The sequence below is a fragment of the Muscardinus avellanarius genome (genome assembly GCF_963383645.1).
Source record: "Muscardinus avellanarius genome assembly, chromosome: 18".
NCBI classification, from domain to species: Eukaryota; Metazoa; Chordata; class Mammalia; order Rodentia; family Gliridae; genus Muscardinus; species Muscardinus avellanarius.
Window position 1 is genome coordinate 3,478,143 of NC_137804.1, and position 16,984 is coordinate 3,495,126.

Sequence of the window (16,984 nt, forward strand, 5' to 3'; positions counted from 1 at the left end):
TCCCAGACCTATTTTTACATTTTTATTTGGAAACAGGGTCTCCTAAGCCAGCGTGTGTGGCTGGCTTCGAACCTGCGCGATCCTCCTGTCTCTGCCTCCCAAGCGCAGGGATTACAAGCGTGCGCCACCACGCATTGACTTTTAAAGTATTTTTAAGTAAAAAATTCCGCTCTAGGTTGTTAGATAGCTCACAGATTTATTCTGCAAGTATCCTAGATCTTTGCGACAGGTCGATAACCCGCATTAGTCATTAAGATTTCACCCCAGTAGTCCCAACGACAGGACCGTGGTTCAGATCTGTCACTCCCCATTCCCACAGGATCCAATCCAGGCTGGTCCCCATGGCTCCCAAGGCCTTTGCTGTGACCAACCCGTCTCCTGCTCCCTGACACTCCTCTGATTTCTCAAACAGTTCATGCTTTCTCCTCCATCAGGCTGTTTACACATGGCTATTTCTCCACTTCTATGCTCTCCCCATAGCAGTGTTGCGTGACCTTCAGCCCTGTCTGGAAGACTTCTGAAGAGCCAAGCCCATCCCTCCCGCCCCGCCCCACGCAGCCTGCGAGTCCGAGCCCGAGCCCCGAGTTGCCTTCATCACAGGAGCCGACCTGCATTCCAACTCTGCGTGGCGTACGTCTGTCCCAGCAGACGTGCGCCTCGGGAAGCGGGGGTCGCGCCTGGGTTGCCCACCAGCTTCGGCGCTGCCTAGCGTAGGACTTCACCTTTTCAGAGTCGAGCCTTTCAGTCGAAAATTACATCAGCACAACTCATCTTGGCTTTGGCGTGAAAGGGGAAATTCTAGAAAGGCCTGGTCTTACTCGAACCCTCTCTGCCTCAGCTGCTTTTTTTCTTGGCGCTGGCTTGGGGCTCAGGTAGGTGCGTCCCACTGAGTTTCAGTGGCTCCCGGCTCACATCCTGTCACCTTAGGATGCCCAGCGAAAAGGACATCTTCTCCAACGGCTCTCACGCCAACCCCAGGGCCCCAAGTCAGACCTCATCGGAAAGGGCCTGAAAGTTGGTGGGGCAGGAGTGGTTCCCCAGAGAAGAAGTGGGGAACTTTTACTGAAATGGTGATGGGTGGGTCCTGGCGAGCTGAAATGCCCTATGCTCCGTCCCCAACTCTAACTGGTGCGTAGATGACGCTGGCTCCTGCTGCTGGGCCCCGAGAGACCAGCGAGGTATTTGGACGGCTCCACACCCAAATGTTTAGGATCAAGGGCTGAGAAGACAGCAGCCGTGGTGTGTCTGCTTGCAGTCGCCTGGCTCATGGGTCTTCTCTAAGCCTGCCAGGCGGGAGAGCCCTGGCTCTGGGGGAGAAGGAGAAGCCTGTAATAGGGGTGGGGAAAACGGTCTTTAATTTGCCAGGCAGAGAGTTCAGAAGCATTAGCTTCAGAGCGTATATAGGAAAACAGAGCTGTGTGTCTGTTTGTCCTCAGTGTCCCGCTGTCCTTCCAGTGGTCACAAGAGGACCACGGTCAGACCCATTTCCAACACCTCCAGCTCTTCACAACCGTCCCTGGGCTTTCTGCTCTACCCAGGCCTGTCAGGGAAATGGAGAAAGTCGCGTCTTACCATCTCCTCGTCGGCCTCTTCACACACCCTACATGGCATCCGTGCCCCTGGTCCAACCATCCGTTTGGAGAAAAGGGGCTGGCCGTGGACATGCGTCCATTGGCAGGGCTGAGGAAGAGAAAGAGGGTGGCCTGCTGTCGGGTGTGTGTCGCAGCTGAGCCTTGGGAACATGGCCGCCTGTCATGGTCCATGGAGAGCGGGGTCTGCGAGCCTCCTCCCGGGTCCTGCAGGATGGCCCTCCTCAGTCTCCCTGGGGATGCACAGTGGGAGTGACTGGGGTCAGCCACCGTGCTCAGCAGAGGACCTCTAAATGCAGCCCCCAGGAAGTGAGCGCAGGGGTGATGTGGGGTGGGTGCCTCCCCCCTTAACTTCAGAGAATCCTTCTTTTTCTAAGGAAAACCATACCCAGCAGAGATCATTTGGACACGAAACCCTTCCCTTTTCCTTCCTCATCTCTGCATCCAGTTTTTAGAGCAATCAAATAGAATTAATTCCAGAGATTTTTGTAGTTTTTTGCTTTTAAATTACAGTTTATGTCAGATGCTGGAGGCGGGGAGGGGGTGGGGGTTGTACACATGAAATCCAGCCTCGATCCAGGATTTGTTGGCAGAACCCCTATTCCTTTACCAGGAGAAAGCTCTTAAGAGGCTAACGAAGCCAGGCGTGGTGGTACATGCCTGTAATCCCAATAGTTGAGATGCTGAGAATGGAGGATTGCAGGTTGTGGACAGCCTCAGCAACTTAGCAAGGCCCTCTGCAATTTATGAGACCCTGTTTCTTTTTTTTTTAATTTTCTTTTTCTTTTTTGTTTTTCTTTTTTCTTGTCAGTACTGGGGATGGAACCCAGGAGAATTCTATCTTTGAGCTACACCCCCAGCCCTATTTTTTATTCCTTATTTTGAAACAAGGTTTCATTGAGTTGCAAAGAACCTCACTAAGCAGCTGAGGCTAACCTCAAACCTGGATCCTCCTGTATCAGCCTCCCAAGTACTGAGATTTATAAGCGTGCACTACCATGCCTGGCAAGACCCTATTTCTAAATTAAAAATAAAAATAGGGCTGGGGTATAGCTCAGAGATAGAATGTTCCAAAGTTCAATCCCCAGTACCACAAAAGAAAGAAAGAAAGAAAGAAAGAAAGAAAGAAAGAAAGAAAGAAAGAGAGACAGACCAAGGATATCAAGAGCTAACATTTGGGGAGTGCTAACCACATACTAGGTACTGTTCTGAATACCAATAGTAACCTATTCTCTCAACAAACTTACAAGATATGGCTATCTTCGTGATCCCCGTTTACAGATAAGGAAGCTGAGGCTCACAGAAGTCACATAACTGACCCAGGCCCCCGCCTCTTTCCAGTTTAGCCAGCGTTCACACCCGTAGAAACTGGCTGCCGAGCCCATACTCATAACCACCACCCGACCTGATAACCCAGGGGGTTGTGATGAACATTCACCGTGAACTTCACAGTCGGCGGCAGAGACGCGGCAGGAAGGTGTTGCACTGGACCCGGGGCAAAATGATGAACTGGACGGGGCAGGGGAAGGAGATGCTGAAGAGTTAAGAGCCGTCCAGGGTGTCAGAACCAAGAACTTACTGTGGGAGGGAGAGGGGGCCATCTTTAGACTAGGAGATGGTGCTTCCCCCTCAGGTGAAGAGCGGAGATGGTGAACTGCACTTAGACACGCAGCCAGAGATATCCAGAAGATAGGAGACTCGCCGGCCTGAAACGCAGGGAGGAGACTGCTTTGGGCCGAAGGGGTGGCTCCATCCTACACATTAACTTGGAAGTCCAGCGGAGAGGTCGGTGAAGGCTGGGAGACCTTGGCTTGGCTCCTCCCCTGAGGAGCAGAGGTGCTCCAAGAAGAGGGGCCGTGGGGTGAGGCCAGGGAGGATGCATGCTCATGGGATGAGGAGTCTACTAGACCTAGAAGAAGACTGAGAGTGAGGCGAGCAGGTGCTGCGTCCAAATAGAAGCTGGAGGTTATCAGGAAAAGTGACAGTAAACTTTGGGATGACTTAATAACTTCTTCTAACTCTGATAAAAATGAAAAAAAAAATTTTTTTTTGTGGTATTGGGGATGGAACCCAGAGGCATTCTACCTCCAACCTACACCCCCAGCCCTATATTTTTATTCTTTATTTTGAGACAGGGTCTCACCGAGTTGCAGAGGGCCTCAGTAAGGAGCTGAGGCTGGCTGTGAACCTCAGTCCTTCTGTCTCAGCCTCCCAAATCCTGGGATTACAAGCGTGCACCACCACGCCCGGCTGAAATGAAAATTTTTATGAAATGGAAATTTCATAAGTTCATAAACTCTTTATGAATTTAGAGTACATTCAAAGTTGTAACTCCTTCCTTATTTGTTTCTTTTCTTTTCTCTTTTATTGTGGTACCAGGGATGGAACTCAGGGGCATTTTACCTCCGAGCTACACCCCTAGCCCTATTTTATCCTGTATTTTGGAACAAAGTCTCACTAAGTTGCAGAGGGCCTCTCAAGTTGCTGAGACTGTCTGCAAACTGTGATCCTCCTTTCTCAGCCTCCCAAGTACTGAGATTACAGGCATGTGCCACCATGCCTGGATCTTATTTATTTCTTAAAGCCAATGTAACAAAAAGATATGTGACTTAGCTAGTCTTTATTTTATTTTATTTTTTCAGATCTGGGGATGCAACCCAGAGGCATTCTACCTCCAAGCTACAACCCAGCCCTAATTTTTATTCTTTATTTTGAAACAGGGTCTCACTGAATTGCAAAGGGCCTGAGTAGGAGCTGAGGCTGCCTGTGAACCGCAGTCCTCTTGTCTCAGCCTCCCGAATGCTGGGATTACAAGCGTGTGCCACCATGCCTGGCTTTTTAGACTGTCTTGAGTATCCTAAAAGGCCTTGTCCCAGCCTACATACCCAGGGCCCCAGCAGACCCCTCGTGCATATCTCAGTAGTGGGACCACTTAAACCAGCTCGTTAGAAAAGATGTCAAGAGGTACCATCCTAAGAATGGAGAAGCAGCCGGGCGTGGTGGCCCATGCTTGTAATCCCAGTACTTGGTAGGTGGAGAGGAGAGGCCCGCAGGTTTGCAGCCAGCCTCAGCGACAGGGTGAGGCCCTCTGCAGCTTCGTGAGACTGTATTTCAAAATAAAAAATAAAATAGGGCTGGAGGTGTAGCTCGGAGGTAGAATGTACCTGGATTCAATCCCAGCACTGCCAAAAAAAAAAAAAACCAGACACGCCCCGGAGGGTCGGTGGTCACAGGGAGGGTTGGGGGGGCGGTGTCGGTGCACTCAGCTGCTCAAGGGGCACCTCTTGGTACCTCTTGGGTACCTGCTTTTCACCTGTGCCTCTTCTGGACTGGAGGTCAACAGTAGGTTGTGTTTTGTTGATATGGTAAGCCAGAAGTTGGTGTGAGCCTCACAGGCTCCCACGGGCTGGAAACAGCTTGCTGTGTTGCTGGTTCGTTGCTTGTATAGGCGTGGAGCGGACGCCCCTAGAGTAAGCCTGAAGGTGGAGGCTTAGGTTTCAAAGTTGAATATGGTTTACCCTGAGCCTCATGGAGTTGCTGAAAAAATTGTAGCAGGACTATTTACAGTTCCCCCATTGTTAGAATAATGACCAATTACATAATGACCATAAAACACTTGGAAACTATTGAAAGAAGAAATGTAAAACACCCATAGTCTGACAGTCACGGTTAATATTTTGACATGCTTCTTGCCAATCTTTTCCTGATTATAATTTTTCATGCCTTGTTCTGCATAATTATGATTAAATCAGGTCCATGTGCAAATTATCAAGCTAGCATGGCTTTCTTTTTTCTTTCTCTTTATTTTTTCTCTCCCCCTCTTTTTCTCTCTCTTTCTTTCCCTCTTTTCCTTTCTCTAATAGGGATTAAACCCAGAGGCATTCTACCTCTGAGCTGCACCGCAGCCTGATTTGATTTTATTTCTTTTATTCTGAAACAGGGTCTCACTAAGTTGCTGAGAGCCCTTGCGAAGCTGGTCCTCCCGTCTCAGCCTCTAAAGTACTGGGGTTACAAGTGTGTGCCACCAAGCCCAGCTAAAGCTAGCCTTTTTGAGCTAATGTTATAAACAGTTGACCATTCGATGGCGCATACAAAAGAGTTTCACATACTCTTTGAGCAGTTACTGAACAAAAGCAAGGTCTTTCTAGATGGTAGCCGGGAGAGACTTGGCAACAGACCCTAGACCCAGACAGCCCACACCCTGAGCCCTGTTTGGGAATAATGACTGCTGAGGGTGTGGTGCGGCTCCTACTGGTCCTGAGGAAGCCTTCCTCAGGGATGTGGAACTGAGAAAGACTCCCTACCTCCTGGAGGTTCCCACAGAACTAACCCTGTTTAACAGAAGGAGACCTCAAACCTCCCACATCGGTGGAAAGGAGACCCTGGGTAGTCTGCCCTTTGCCGGGCAGGTCAGGATCGTGTCTCAGGCTGATTCCCCAGCTCCCTAAGCTGTTGTACCTTCTGTGTGCTGTGCAGTCCTATGGTGGAAATGAGAAGTAGCTTACTGTTCCATGTTTAGGATTTTTAAGGTATATAAGTTAGTGTATTAATTAATTCCTTCTGGGGAAGAGCTGTGTGCTCCAAGGAGGGAAGCAAGCTCTCGGAAGGTGCTTTTTTTCCGACTGCTCAGTGTCTGAAAAGCATGAACAAACACTTGGTTTACTTGCAGAGAAATGTGCTGTCAGCCAGGGAAAAGTCAAGGTTTTTTGGTTTGTTTTTTTTTCCCCCTGCCCCTGGCTAAATTGCTTGAGTGTCGCACAAAAATTAAAGTCCCCAACACAACAAGGAAACAGTTTAAGCAGTCATTTATATTAAACATGAGTTTATGCAATACTTTTCCCTCCATTTGGCATGCTCCCTCCTTAATCTGACCTAAATCGTTTCAAGATTGTCCTCAGCATGGGAGACAGGGAAATCACAGGTTTTAGAAATGGGTCCACTTGGGTTTGAATCCGCTCTAGCAATTACAGTATCTTCTTAGAGCCGATGGGAGCCATAACACCTATTTCCTTGTGAGCCGTGACGATTATGGGAGATGGGATTTGTGATGTCTTGAGGGCTGGTCCTCAGTCAACAGTGGGCCTTCTCTCTTGCCACCATGGCTTCTCAAAAGGCCCCAGCCCAGCACTTGAGTCCCAACATGGAACCACAAGTGCTCTGTGACTTGTATACAAGGATTCATGAGGAAGGTAACAGCAGCCGTGTTTCCCAAGGACATATGGTCCTAAAACTCATCTCTAGTGAAGCTCATACGTCCAAACTTCCTGGGCCCTTTGCCAACCCCAGGCGAGAGGAGACCATCGCTGTCAGAGAAGTCGCTCCATGTACAGCTTCGCGGAATTTCAATCTGAATACCGATTTGGTTTTTCTTCTAGCCCAAGAGTACCCCAAAACTTTCAGCCCAGGTTCTGTGATCCCTTGGGAGGAAAAGCACTAAACAAAACCCTTGTAAAACGCACAGAAAGAGGAATCGTGCCAGAATTGGTTTGGGGGAGAGATAAGGTCCAGCAGTCACCGAGTGGACTTAAATCATTTCCTGCATTTGTTAGCCCTCTCATTAATCCTCAGCGTGGTCCCTGCCATGGCCTCCCCTCCCTGGGCTTTGCTGACCCACCCAGCTGCGGTATGCGGTGGGGCCGGCTGCATTCCCTGGCAGCCTGCTCCTGCCCCTCCAGGTCCTCAGCCGCCTGCCCCGAGGTGGGTCTTCCATCCCTGCCAGCCTGCGCCTTTCCAGCCTGACTTGTGGCAGCTTGTCTCGAGCCCCGGATAAGCACGAAGCACCCACCGATCCCGCCAGTGCTTCAGTGGAGAGCAAGCCGGGGCAGAGCCTTGCCCAGGTCTCATCAGCAAGCGCTTTGCCTGCTTTTTCTCAGCCACATCTCTTGCTGGCTCCGTTTTAAGTGTAAAATCTTCAGCCCTGAGCTAAGTCCAGGCCCCCAATAAAAAATAAAATAGGTCTGGGGGTCTAGCTCAGAGGCAGAAGGCCCTGGGTTCCATCCCCAGGACCAAAAAGAAAGGGGTTCCTTTGCATTCTTGCATATTTTTAAGGCATGGGTGAGTGTGTGTGTGTGTGTGTGTGTGTTACTGAGAATTGAACCCAGGGTCTTCTAGGGATGCCTACCACAACGTTTTCTTTTTAATTTTGAGACAGGGTCTGTTAAATTGCCCAGGAAGTCCTCAAACTTATAATTCTTTTTTTTTTTTTTTTTTTTTTTTTTTGCCTGTACTGGGGTTGGAACCCAGGAGCATTCTACCTCCAAACTACACCCCTAGCCCTATTTTTTATTCTTTGTTTTAAAACCAGGTCTCACTGAGTTGCAAAGGGCCTCACTAAGTAGCTGAGGCTGTCCACGAACACGGATCCTCCTGTCTCAGCCTCCCTCCCTAATGCTGGGATTACAAGCGTGCCCACCACCACGCCCGGCTTGCAATCTTCTTGACTCAGCCTCCTGCGTAGTAGTCAGGAATTATGAGCCTATAACCACTACCTCCTGCTGTACTTTATTTCTTAACCTATGAAGCTGGTCATTTACATACCGAGCAGAGAATGTCCAAGATCCTAGTTTCAAAATGACTCTTTCTTGGTGTACCAGTAAAGGACAGATGCTTCCCAGGGAGTGTCAAGCCTGGTTTGTGCTTGGAAAGGCATTTGTTTTGAAGTAATGCTCGGTGCGCGGTGGGAAGACTTCATCTGCTGGATTCAGGAATGCAGATGGCCGTGACCCTGCGATGGTTCAGTTAATGAGCAAGCAGCCCCTGCTGGGCAGAGGTCAGAGGGATTTTGTCCAGCCTGTGGGACTGGACTCCAGGGACCCTTGTCTTCTCATCCTGAGCATGGCCGCTGGAATCAGGGCCCTGGGGGGCAGCTGCACGTTCCAGAAGAGCACGTTGCTGTTGGTCACAGTGTGCTCTGTTTCTCTTTCAGCTTCTCAGTGCAACATCAGCTTGAAGAAGCAGAGGAGCCGAAGCATCCTCAGCTCCTTCTTCTGTTGCTTCCGGGACTATAATGTGGAGGCCCCTCCATCCAGCAGCCCCGGGGTACTCCCGCCCCTGGTTGAGGAAAACGGTGGGCTTCAGAAGGTCAGTACCCACAGGGAACCGCGCCCTCAATACAACTGCCGCTGGAGTGGCACCACCTTTGAGTGTGCAAAAGTGTGTGCAGGCATATACTTAAAGATTTGGAATTACAAGAAACAAAGTCTTTTTTGACAAAGGACATCTCAGGCGTTGTATTTAGCAGCTAAAGAACATATTTGATGGGCGTCATAAGGGCCACTTTACATTTTTTATGATATTCTCTCTTGGGAAATTGAATACATGCAATAGGGTGAAAGGGTAGAAAGGAGCAGACACAGAAAATGGAAAGGCAAAAAGAGACGCTGGAAGAGAGCTGAGGAATGGGATTGAGTTTAACACTTTAAGGGCAGCATGCATCTGTGTTCTTTCATATGTAAAAAATGCTTTAAATGTATTATCACAAAAGGTCAGAAACCAAAGCCCACCCACGTGCTGTCTAATACACATCTGCAACAGAGTGACTCAGAACAGTTAGAAGGATAAATAAAAGAAACGTCATCCAATTGTAAGCAAAGAGAAAACAAAGGGTTTAAATATCAGTCCCCTGCGTGGTAGCTAGGTAGCTAGCAAGCTTGTCATCCCAGTACTTTGGGAGATTGAGACAGCTACTTAGTGAGGCCTCTGCAACTTAGTGAGACCCTGTTTCAAAATAAAGAATATAAAATGGGGCTGGGGGTGTAGCTCAGAGGTAGAGTGCCCTAGGGTTCCATCCCCAGTACTGCAAAAAAAGAAAAAAAAAAAGCAGATTTATTTTACAGATACATCTGGAGGTGAGGAAGCAAGGGAATTCTGGGAGGAGGAAGGCACAAACACGTGGCTCTAGGGTTGTTAAGATTCATTCTTTGCTGGTGGGACCTGAGAAGTACATCAAGATCTTGGGTTTTTCACATCCCAGGGGACAGAGCAGGTAACAAGAGTCATTTCTGGTGCTGGATCAGAAGCAAAGGCCCCGCAGAGGAAAGCCCTTGCCTCTCCTAGAGTCCTTGGGCCGGACTGGAAACTATGGTCCCTGGTTCAGCCAGCAGGGACTACAGATGCCGTGGCTCCCCGGGGGAGGGCTGCACTGCCCACTTGCTGGCTGCCCTGATGACCTGGACAGCTTTCGTTTCCTGACTCCAGATGTGCCTGCCGCATAGGGCATCTCCATCTCTCGGTGTTTTGTCAGCTTGGTCCCTGCTGGTTCATGGAGACAGCACTCCTTGCTGAGCTAGCAGGGCTCCCTCGTCTGCCGCGTCCCAGAGCTCTGATGGGCTGAAGGGTCTAGACACTAATGGAACACACACCTTCTGCAGAGCAGAATGTAACCTCCGCTGAGAAAGTCCAAGCTCCAAGACTAGAATCAGAGACTCCTCCCGGGTAAGAACGAAGAGAGGAAAGCGCTTTAAGAGACAACTCGGCGACGTCAGCTATGGGTACAAAAGTAACTAGCCGGACTTTAAAAAAAAAACAAAAAACTGTGGCTTCTAAATATAAAAACTCAGTAAACAAACTCAAGAAGGAGGAGAACGAGAATAGTCACTTCTGAGAACTGAATTAATGTTCTGGAAAAGCAAGTGGAAGAAATATTTTAGAATTCAGACCAGAAACACAAAGATGGAAATTGTGAGGGGGGGTAAAAGGCATCTAAGAGGCCTAACATGCAAATAGGAGGAGCTCCAGAGAGAGAAAAAAATCATAGCAAAATTTTTTCCTTGAGCTGAAAAAGGAACCTTGAATTTGCAAATTGAAAGAGGTCACCAGGTCCACAGCAGGGATGGACGGCGGTGGCATGGGGAAGGAGATTGTCACGTGCCTAGATAGATACATGGTGTTGAAATTCTGAAATGATAAAATCTTATAAGATACCAGGAAAAAAATTATTTTCAGGAAAGCAATTATGTTAGTATCATTTTTGTATCAGGAATACTAAAAGCCAAAAGACTATGAGAACTGTTTACAGGTGGCAGAGAGAGGGAAAAAATTTCCCAAACAAAAATTCTGTATATGACCAAGATAGCCTTTATCTGTTGAGGCAAAAGTATATTTTCAGACATGTAGTGATTCAGAGAGGGGACAAACTGGTAGTTATAAAAAAAATTATAGAAAATATAGGAATGACTGTTAGGAATAGAACTATATCAAGAAACGATTGGGAAAGTAGATCCTATAATTCACAGGAAAGAGGAGATAATAAACAGTAATGTGGGCAAGCTGGCAAAATTAAGGAAGGGGAAAACGAACAAATAGGAAACGTGACATAAAGGATGAATTTAAAACAAAGTTTAATGAACCAGATGCTGCTAACAAAACAAAACAAAAGACTCTTATCAGATTGGTCTGACAAATTCAACCGTATGCTGTTTCCGAGAATGTATCTGCCATCAGAGAGGGATGATTTGGGCAGCAGGTAAAGGAAGCTGTCCAACGGTAGCTTAAATAAAGAGGGGATCGTATGTCTCACATAAAAAGCCTGGGTCAGGCAGGTGCCGGGCCAGGTTTTGGGTGCTTGATGGTGCCACCGGGAAGCCAGGCTGTGTGTGTGTGTGTGTGTGTGTGTGTGTGTGTTACTGGGGGTGGAACCCAAGGGCTTTTCTGCCTCCAGGCTGTACTCCCAGACCTATTTAATACTTTATTTGGAAGCAGAGTGTCACTAAGTTGCCGAGAGCCTCACTAAGTAGCTGAGGCTGGCTTCGAACCCGTGCAATCCTCCTGTCTCAGCCTCCCAAGCGCGGGGATTACAAGTGTGTGTCACCACGCCCGGCTAAGCCAGGCTTTTCCTGCTGCCTATCTCTGCATCTCTCTGCTCTGCCATCCTTTGCCTGCATCCTCATGTTTGTTATATATTTTCTCAAAGTTGCAAGGTTCAGGCATCTGATCTATATTTGTAAGAACAAGACAAGGACACCAGAGAAGGTGGAACTAGCCTTGTCTGTCCCATAATGGGAAATCGATGCTTTTGCAGAAACCCCAGGAGACCTTTATTGCCAGAACTTTGACATACGGCTGATCGACCAAAGCAAGGGGGCCCAAAAGGGAAGAATTTAGCCCAGCAAATTCCAGTTCCCAACAAACTCAGAGGCCTTTCACAAAGGACAAACGAGGAACGACTGATGAGTAATTAGTCAGCATGGGTTAACTAATGCTTCAGTAACAACCTCAAAACCCAAGAGGCTTAGGACAAACTAAGTTTCTCCTTCATGCTACTTTATTATCATGGATTGACTAAGCCTTCTGTGGCACCATCCATTAAAAATATAATATGAAGGGACATATGTTTTCTCTAATCTGTGGAAGCCAGGGAGTAATTAGGACTCCAGAAGGACTCCAGATAATGGAGGAGAAGCCTCAGTGGAGCCAGGGAGGTGGTCCAGGGGAAGGGGAGGGAGTGGGAGAATCAATAAAGGAATCGTTTCCATCAGCTTTATGTACATATGTGAGATACCAGTGTCAATCGCAGTACCCTGTAAGGGGAAGGGGGGATGGTAGGAGCTGGGGAAAGCCCACCAAGTGCTGTGTGCATGTATGTTACTATCAACATGATTTACAGCATGGTGTGAGACTGTAATGCAGCAATAAAAGTGTATCAAAATAGCGCTGGGCGTGGTGGCGCACGCTTGTAATCCCCGCGCTTGGGAGGCGGAGACAGGAGGATCGCGCAGGTTTGAAGCCAGCCTCGCTGGCTTAAGAGACCCTGATTCCAAATAAAAATATAAAATAGGTCTGGGAGTGTAGTTTGGAGGTAGAAGGGTTTCCAGGAACCCTAATACCACAAAAAAAGTATATAAAAATATATATGAGTCACACATGCAGTTTAAATTTTTCTACTAGCCACATTTAAAAAGATGTTTAAAACAAGTAAAATTAATAATATATTCTATTTAACCCAGTACATCTAAAATATTGTTTCAACATTAATTTACATTATCTTATTTTGCTATTTTATTGATGACAAAATCAGATATGTATCTTACACTTTTTTTTTTTTTTTGGTGGTACTGGGGTTCCTGGAAGCCCTTCTACCTCTGGGCTACACTCCCAGACCTATTTTTATATTTTTATTTGGAAACAGGGTCTCTGAAGCCAGAGTGGCTGGCTTCGAACCAGCACGATCCTCCTGTCTCCACCTCCCAAGCTCAGGGATTACAAGTGTGCGCCACCACGCCCGGCTGTATCTTACACTTATAACATGTCTTAATTTGGACTAGTCACATTTCCTGTGCTCAATGGGCAGATGTTGCCAGGAGCTGCTCTATTGGACAGCTAACTGTTACCTGTGTTCATGGACCCCCCAACCGAAGAAAGCCCCAACTCTTTACTTCCATGATTATTGTAGTAGGAGAAGGGGGTGTGTACTAAATCACACAAACTCTTGAAGTTTTTACTCGGGATTATTTTTATTGGCCAGTGCAAATCACATGACTGCACCTGGCTTCAAAGGCACAAAAGTGTAATCCTACCAAATACCCAGAAGGAAAACCGGCAACCTGTGCTGCTGTGTGCTGTCGCAGGTGACTGGTGACTTCCAGCACACCGCTAACATCCCATGACAAAGGAAGGTAGGAAACAGGTGGGCAGAATGTATCAGAGAACTAAGGGAAAGAATGCAAGAGTTTTGTTTTGTTTTGTTTCTTGGTGGTGCTGGGGATTGAACCCAGCAGTGTTCTAACTCTGAGCTATACTCCCAGCCCTATTATATTTTTTATTTTGAAACAGAGTCTCACTAAGTTGCGAGGGCCCAAGTTGCTGGGACAGGATGAAACCCTGCGATCCTCCTGCCTCGGCCTCCCAATTACGAGGATTACAGACGTGTGCCACCACTCCTGGCTCACAAGAGTTTTATTATTAAGGCGATATTAATGTTAGGCCAAGCAAAATTTAGGCTCAAAAGCATTAAACAAGATAAAGAGGGACATTGTAAATGACAAAAGGCCTAATGTGTGATATTCCATAAGCCTTTTCATACGTATGCAACAGTGCAACCAGATACAAGAAGAAAGTCATTTAAACGCAATTAAGCTGGGCATGGTGGTGCACGCTTATAATCCCAGTACTTGGGAGGCTAAGACAGGAGGATTGCAGGTTTGAAGACAGTCTCCGCAAGTAGTGAGACTCTCATCAACCTGTTTCAAAATCAAAATAAAAGTTGGGCGTGGTGGCGCACGCTTGTAATCCCAGCGCTTGGGAGGCTGAGGCAGGAGGATCGCACAGGTTCAAAGCCAGCCTCAGCTACTTAGTGAGGCTCTCAGAAACTTAGTGAGACCCTGTTTCCAAATAAAGTATAAAATAGGTCTGGGAGGATAGCCCAGAGGTAGAAAAGACCCTGGGTACCATCCCAGTACCACAAAAAAATAAAAATAAAATAGGGCTGGGGGTGTAGCTTGGAGGTAGAATGGCCCTGGGTTCAGTCCCCAGGACCACAATGAATGAATGAATATGAGGTTTTTTAAAAAGGCTAAGTATTGTGGTACATGCTTATAATCCCAGTACTTAGGAGGTAGAGATAGTAAGATCACAGATTCCAGGCTAGTCTTACAACTTTGTGAGACCTTGTTTCAAAATAAAAAATTAAAAGGCAGTTATAGCTCAGGTAGAATGCCTCTGGGTGCCATCCCCAAGTACCACCACCACTAAAAAAAAAAAAAAAAAAAATTTGAAAGCTGCCTTCTGAAAATTAACAGCAAACAACATGGGAAGATCGTTGGTAGATTGGTTGATTCTAACTGATGGCATTTTCAAAAAACCACAACAGCTGGGGATGGTGATTCCAGTACTTGGGAGGCTGAGACAGGAGGATCACAGGTTCACCACCAGCCTCGGCTACTTAATGAGACTCTCTGCAACTTAGGGTCTCACTGTTCCAAAATAAAGAAAGAATATAAAATAGGGCTGGGGGCATAGCTCAGAGGTAGAAACAATTGGCATAAATATGGAAATGACGCAAAAATAGTTTTATTTGCAGATAACGTAGTTACTTACATAGGAAACCCCAAAGGGTCTACAAAAAAAATTATTGGAGTCATCAAAGATTTCACTACGGTGGCTCTTGGTGGTGAACTGTGCCGTGCATCTGAATAGAGAAACTTAAGTTCACCTGGAAGAAAAAGATCTCAAAGACAGCTGAGAAAGTTTGGGAGAGAAAATATGGACATCGACCTGCTTTGATGGGTGCGACGCCGTCCTCTCTGTTGGTGGTAAAGATACAACGGTGACTTGCTCAGGATGGCCAGCCCTGAGCTCTCCCAGCCCCACCTGGAACAGGAACCGGAACCAGAGCTGAACCGGGCCTCCGCTCCCTGTGGGCTTTCCTGCTGCCCCTCTCCCAGCTTAAGAATGATTGCAGTAGAGAATTATCCTTAGTGAAGGAAAAATGAGCCCATAGCGGGAAAAGAGAAGACCCGCATCTGTCATGGGGAAAGTTACCATAAAATAGCATCTACCCCGATGCAGGGCCATGCTGTCACACCTGGAGATTTCCCGGAGTCCGCAGCCATCTCTACGGGGCATGAACGTCTTTAAAGACACTCCCCTTGGTAGTGAGGAGCGTGCTTAGTCTTCGTGCTCATCCATGGACTGCCTTCTGTCCACATTTGTCAAGACGGCTTTAAAGATTTAACGCTGAGTGAACTGAGCTAAATCCGGGGCTTCAGGATACATTCTTGGCCTAGGCTTGACTGTCCAGTCTGCGAGACCCGGGCCCCCAAAGAAAAGCCACGTTAGAGAGGGGCAGCTGCTTCCCAGAGAGGGACCCCGGCCCTTTCACTCAGCTTAGCGGGTCGTCGCCCACAGACACAGAGCCCAGCCCGGTAGGCGTGGAAGCTGACGTGAGGCCTGACTCTAAGTCCAGGGTGCCCCTGCCTCGGGGCCTCAGGGAGCGCCCTGGGCAGACAGTGACAGGGGACCTCGACGGCTCCACACACCCTACATACTTTACTGGAGAAATGAGGATTTGCAGCCTTTCTGTTTTCAACCGCTTCTGCAGCGGTGGCTTGGGGTGGCGGCCATTGCTACCATCACACCTGCCACCTGGGCTGTAGGCCTACGAGGAGTCAGCCCCCAGAGACCCCAACGGCAGAGACCCCAGGAACCTCAGAGGGCAAGGGCGGCATGAAAGGGATCTGGAGGCACACAGGTGCACCCTCTCGCATGCGCCGAGCCTCTCGGGTTGACTTCAAGCTCGGGTACCATCTGGATCGGCACCTCGGCTGCTCATCATGCCCTTCAGAAGGTGCCCCCGTGCGTCGGAGCTCTCCGCGGTCCCCCACTAAAGCAGTACTTCTCAACTGGGGGCATTAGGCAGTGCCCGGAGACCTCTGATGGTCACCGCTCTGAGCTGTTCTGGCATTGAGTGAGTGGAATCCCTGGATGCTGTTAAACCCTCTGCAGTGCACAGGGCATCTCTGTGGCAGTCCTCCCGCCCAGGGTCTCCCTAGATCTGATTGAGGTTGTGGCCCCACGGGCTTAGCAGCTTCTGGTTAAAACTCCCTGCACCAAGGCCAGGGACCTGCTCTTGAATCCAGATGTTGGGAATCACATTACTTGAACCTTTTTTTTTGGGGGGGGCAGTACTGAGGATGGAACTCAGGGGCATTCTACCTCTGAGCTATACCCCCAGCCCTATTTGTTATTCTTTACTTTTGAAACAGGGTCTCGCTGAGTTGCAAAGGGCCTCACTAAGCAGCTGAGGCTGTCCTCAAACCACGAGCCCCCTGTTTCAGCCTCCCCAATGCTGGGATGACCAGCAAGCGCCACCGTGCCCGGCTTTACTTAGAACTTCTCTGCACGAGTTTTTCCAAACTGGAGAGTCACACAGGTCTGCCCTGTGCAATGTCAGAGGCAGCTTAGAGTCCTTAAGACGAGCAAGCGCCACATCTACTAAAAGACATTCGTCAAGAGGAAGTAGTTGCTGTTTCCCCCACAGAGGTGACCATCAGGAAAGCGGTCCTCAGAGTGAGAACAGAGCGTAGCCTGGAGACGGCCACTAGCTCAGCCCTCCACGGGACCTTGGGCTGCCGACACCCCTCCTGGGGCAGTAGGCACATCCTTTCATGTCCAGGCATGAAGCGGTGTATCATCTGAAGAAGGGAAAATGTGAGAAACGGGAAAAACTCAGTGGGAATAAACGTGTTCTTTTTCTTTTCTTATTCTGGCGCGTTATCGTTGCCCATCATATGAGGGTTATAAGGTGTTCTTTTGTGAGCGTGCCTTAAAGCGTGTCTCCATCCACCAGGTCTGGAATGGCTGGCATTCTGGGCTGAGGAAGAGTTGAGGCCCTTCCTTGGGGCCTGGATTTCTTAACTCTCCCTATGAATACAGCGTCTGTTTCCCTTAAAGGAGAAAAA

At 48.3% G+C, this 16,984-nt stretch overlaps 1 protein-coding gene across 2 annotated transcripts in view; it reads left to right on the forward strand.

The window, feature by feature from the left end:
• Positions 1-16,984, forward strand: part of CTDSPL (CTD small phosphatase like) — a gene marked incomplete at both ends in the record, with an annotated part of 118,310 nt that overhangs the window by 74,317 nt on the left and 27,009 nt on the right. For both annotated transcript variants that reach the window (XM_080714859.1, XM_080714860.1), the window contains one exon: positions 8,515-8,669. In XM_080714859.1, coding sequence (XP_080570985.1) covers positions 8,515-8,669 — 155 coding nt within the window. The remainder of the gene's footprint in view (positions 1-8,514; positions 8,670-16,984) is intronic.